The sequence below is a fragment of the Passer montanus genome, unplaced genomic scaffold (assembly GCF_014805655.1).
Source record: "Passer montanus isolate IOZ18808 unplaced genomic scaffold, ASM1480565v1 scaffold1412, whole genome shotgun sequence".
In the NCBI taxonomy this organism is placed as follows: Eukaryota; Metazoa; Chordata; class Aves; order Passeriformes; family Passeridae; genus Passer; species Passer montanus.
In genome coordinates, this window is record NW_024361076.1 from 1 (window position 1) to 5,024 (window position 5,024).

Consider the following 5,024-nt stretch of genomic DNA (forward strand, 5'->3'; position numbering starts at 1 on the left):
GATTTTGGGTCGGAATCCGCTGGATTTTGTAATTTTTGGCTGGAATCCCCTGGATTTCAGAATTTCGAACCGGAATCTCCTGGATTCTGGAATCTCACACTGGAATCCTCCGGATTTTGGAATTTCGGGCTGGAATCCTCTGGATTTTGGAACTTTGACCCCAAAAGCTTCGATTTTGGGTCAGAATCCGCTGGATTTTGGATCTTCAGACTGGAATCTCCTGGATTTTGGAATCTCAGACTGGAATCCTCTGGATTTTAGAACTTTGGGCTGGAATCTCCTGGATTCTGGAATTTTGGGCTGGAATCTCCTGGATTCGGGAATTTCAGGCCGCAATCCTCCAGATTTTGGAACTTTGACCCCAAAACCTTCGATTTTGGGTCAGAATCCGCTGGATTTTGGATCTTCAGACTGGAATCTCCTGGACTCTGGAATTTTGGGCTGGAATTTCCTGGATTCTGGAATCCCAGACTGGAATCCTCTGGATTTTGGAATTTCGGGCTGGAATCCGTCAATATTTGTAATTTCGGGCTGGAATCTCCTGGATTCTGGAATCCCAGACTGGAATCTCCCAGATTTTGGAATTTCTGACCAGAATCTCCTGGATTTTGAAATTTCACACAGGAATCCTCTGGATTTTGGAACTTTGATCTCAAAAGCTTCGATTTTGGGTCAGAATCCGCTGGATTTTGCAATTTTTGGCTGGAATCTCCTGGATTTCAGAATTTCGAACCGGAATCTCCTGGATTCTGGAATCTCACACTGGAATCCTCCGGATTTTGGAATTTCGGGCTGGAATCCTCTGGATTTTGGAACTTTGACCCCAAAAGCTTCGATTTTGGCTCAGAATCCTCCGGATTTTGGAATTTCACACCGGAATCCCCTGGATTTTGGAATTTCGGGCTGGAATCTCCTGGATTTCGGAATTTCTGGCCGCAATCCGCTGGATTTTGGAACTTTGACCCCAAAACCTTTGATTTTGGGTCAGAATCCACTGGATTTTGGATCTTCAGACTGGAATCTCCTGGATTCTGGAATCTCAGACTGGAATCCACCAGATTTTGGAATTTCATGCTGGAATCTGCTGGATTCTGGAATTTCATGCTGGAATCTCCTGGATTTCGGAATTTCGGGCTGGAATCTCCTGGATTTCGGAATTCCTGACCGGAATCCTCCGGATTTTGGAACTTTGACCCTAAAACCTTTGATTTTGGGTCAGAATCCGCCGGATTTTGGAATTTCGGGCTGGAATCCCCTGGAATTTGGAATTTTGGGCTGGAATCTCCTGGATTTTGGAATTTCGGGCCGGAATCCCCTGGATTTGGGAATTCCTGACCAGAACCCGCCGGATTTTGGAATTTTGGGCCGGGATCCCCTGGATTTGGGAATTCCTGACCCGAACCCGCCGGATTCCGGAACCTCCCCCCCCAAACCCCCCCAATTCCACCCCGGGCCCCTCCCCCAACCCCCAATTCCCGCCTGGAACCTTCCGGATTTCCCAACCCCCCACAACCCCCCCAAACTCCTCCGGGGGTCGCGGGGCAGGTGAAGCTTCATCGCCAGCCCCTCCTCATCCTCCTCTTCCTCCTCATCATCCTCATCCTCCTCATCCTCATCTTCCTCATCCTCCTCCTCATCCTCATCATCTTCATCCTCCTCATCCTCCTCTTCCTCATCCTCCTCTTCCTCATCCTCATCCTCCTCATCCTCATCCTCCTCATCCTCCTCTTCCTCATCCTCCTCTTCCTCATCCTCATCCTCCTCATCCTCCTCCTCCTCCTCCTCATGCGGGCAGTCCGCCAGGTTGGCGATCTGGAAGGCGCTGTCTGTGACGGCGGCCGAGGCCGCGGCGGGGGAGTGCAGGGCCGTCATGACGATGACCCCGGGGGGCAGGGAGAGGCCGCCCAGCGCCGGGATGGCCGAGAAGGTGCCGACGCGGTCGGGGAGGTTCATGATCTCGGCTTCGGCGGCGCCGCACTTGAGCTTGTTCATGCACTCGCCGGCCAGCGGCCGGCAGTGCTCGGGGGCGAGGGTGGAGAGGAAGTTGCCGTTGGCCATGGGCAGGGCGGGCTGCTCGGCCGGCGGGCAGCCGGGCTTGCCCAGCCGCTGCGAGTCGCTCCGGTGGTGCATGCCGCCCCTGCCGGCGTGCAGAGAGGAGGCGGCGGCGGCGGCCGCGGAGGCGGCGGCGGCGGCGGCGGAGGAGGAGGAGGAGGAGGAGGGAGAGGGAGGCGGCGGCGGCCGCCATGGGCGGCGCCATCTTGGGCGGCAGCAGCGAAGAAGAAGGGCGGGGTGCGCATGCGCGGAGCCGCCTTCCCGCCTTGCGCACGCGCAACAAGAAGGCGAGGACGTACGGCAAGCATGGCGGCGTCCGTGTTGCGTTCTGCGCTTGCGCGGTACCGGAGGAAACGTACGGAAGTTTTGCCGCGTGGGGCGGTGTCGACGCGTGTGCTGCGCATGCGCAGAGGGAAAGGAGGAAAAAGTGGATTTGGGATGTTGCGGATTCCCAAAATTTGGGGGTTGGACCCGCAAAATCCCGTTCGGGAGGGGCTGAGATCCCCAGAATCCCTCCGGGACCCCACAAACTCCGGCTGAGCCCGCCAAAAGCGGGTCCCGGACCCCCCCAAAATCTCTAAATTTCCCTCAAATTCGGGGCCTGGACCCCTCTGGAATCCCCCAAAATCGAAACGCTCAAGACCTCGCAAATTGTGGACCAGAACCTACTTTTGAGGCTTCAGAGAAGGTCTTGTGTGGGATTTTGGGCGCATCAGAGCGCTCCGGACACAAATTTTTGGGTGAATTTCGGGGATTTCTCCGGGATTTAAAACTTTAATAGTATTAATAAAGAACTGACCAATCACAGCTCGCCGCGCCTGCGGCGGGCGGAGCTTTACGCCCACTCAGCCAATCGCTTGCACAATAAACCTCTGACCAATCGCCACTCGGCGCAGATCTTGATTGGCAGGACAATTTTACTTGCTAACCAATCCGATTACAGGGAGGGCCTAGAGGGGCGGGGTTTTCTGGCGCCTCAGCCAATCACGACGCGCGAGGGGCGTTTCCCGCCGTTTTCCCCTCAGCGCGGGAGCCGCCATGGAGCCGCTCCGGCCTTGGCTCGTCCCGTTCCTGCTGCCCGAGCGCTGCTTCGACCAATTCTTCCTGCGCTTCCAGCTCCTCGACGGTACCGGAGGGGTCGCGGGGAGCGGTTCCGGGGCTTTTCGGGGCTTTCCCGGGGGTTTGGAGCGGGATTTTGGGGCGCCTTTAAGGGCTGTGGGGGCGGCCGCCATTTTGGTTACGGGCGGGAGTTGTGAGGGGCGCCGCCATTTTGGTTTTGGGCGCGAGGGGAAGCGCCGCCATATTTGTTTTGGCCGTGAGGCGACGCCGCCGCCATCTTTGTTTTGGGTGTGGGGGGACCCAAATTTTGAGGAATTTTGAGGAAAATTTAGGGAATTTTGTGGAAGTTTTGGTAATTTTGGGGTCACTTCACCTCACTTTTGTCCTTCCTCCGCAGTTCCGTGCCTGAAAATCCTCCTGAGCAAAGTTCTGGGCTACGGGATCGTGGCGGGATCCGTCCTGGGTGAGATTTTGGGGCGATCTGAGGGGATTTGGGGGCTCAGGGAGGATTTTTGTGAGTTTGGGGTTCCCGGATTATTTCAGGGTGGATTTTTTTGGGTTATTTTTCGATTTTGCGCCCCATTTGTCCCCCCCAGTGAAGGTTCCCCAGCTGCTGAAGGTCTGGGGGTCCCACAGTGGGGTCATTTTTTGGTAATTTTGGGGTATTTTGATGTATTTTTTTTGTAATTTTGAGGTATTTTGATGTATTTTTAAGTCGTTTTGGGGTGGATTTTTGGGTTTTTTTGGGATTTCACCCCGTTTCCCCCCCAGTGAAGGTTCCCCAGCTGCTGAAGGCCTGGGGGTCCCTGGGGGGGCATTTTTTGGTGTAATTTTGGGGTATTTTGATGCATTTTAAAGCAAATTTTGGGTATTTTAGGACAGTTTGGGGTATTTTCGTGTGGATTTTTTTTGGTTTTTGGGTTTTTTTTGGGATTTCACCCCGTTTCCCCCCCAGTGAAGGTTCCCCAGCTGCTGAAGGTCTGGGGGTCCCTGGGGGGGCACTTTTTGGTAATTTTGGGGTATTTTTGTGTATTTTAAAACCATTTTTGGGTATTTTATGATGGTTTTGGGGTATTTTGGGGTGAATTTTTGGGGTTTTTTTTGGGATTTCTCCCCCAGTGAAGGTTCCCCAGCTGCTGAAGGTCCGGGGGTCCCTGGAGGGGCATTTTTGGGTAATTTTGGGGTATTTTGGTGTATTTTTTTGTAATTTTGGGGTATTTTATGATGGTTTTGGGGTATTTTGGGGTGGATTTTTGGGTTTTTTTTGGGATTTCTCCCCCAGTGAAGGTTCCCCAGCTGCTGAAGGTCTGGGGGTCCCTGGGGGGGCATTTTTGGGTAATTTTGGGGCATTTTGATGTATTTTTTTGTAATTTTGGGGTATTTTATGATGGTTTTGGGGTATTTTGGGGTGGATTTTTGGGTTTTTTTTGGGATTTCTCCCCCAGTGAAGGTTCCCCAGCTGCTGAAGGTCTGGGGGTCCCTGGGGGGGCATTTTTGGGTAATTTTGGGGTATTTTGATGCATTTTAAGGCCAATTTTGGGGTATTTTGATGTATTTTTAAGTGGTTTGGGGGTGGATTTTTGGTTTTTTTTGGGGATTTCACCCCGTTTTCCCCCCAGTGAAGGTTCCCCAGCTGCTGAAGGTCCGGGGGTCCCTGGGGGGCATTTTTTGGTAATTTTGGGGTATTTTGATGTATTTTTTTGTAATTTTGATGTATTTTTAAGGGGTTTTTGGGTGGATTTTTGGGGTTTTTTTGGGATTTCTCCTCCAGTGAAGGTTCCCCAGCTGCTGAAGGTCCGGGGGTCCCTGGGGGGCATTTTTTGGTAATTTTGGGGTATTTTGATGTATTTTTTTGTAATTTTGATGTATTTTTAAGGGGTTTTTGGGTGGATTTTTGGGGTTTTTTTGGGATT

At 52.6% G+C, this 5,024-nt stretch overlaps 1 protein-coding gene across 1 annotated transcript; it reads right to left on the reverse strand.

Annotated features, from left to right (window-relative positions):
- Positions 1 to 1,789: 1,789 nt before the first annotated feature.
- Positions 1,790 to 2,617, reverse strand: LOC120498148 (CXXC-type zinc finger protein 4; the record flags this gene model as incomplete). The annotated part of the gene is made up of 1 exon (XM_039700540.1): positions 1,790 to 2,617. A coding segment is annotated over exon 1 (341 nt), but the record flags the coding sequence as incomplete, so codon positions are not given.
- Between the last annotated feature and the right edge of the window lie 2,407 nt (positions 2,618 to 5,024).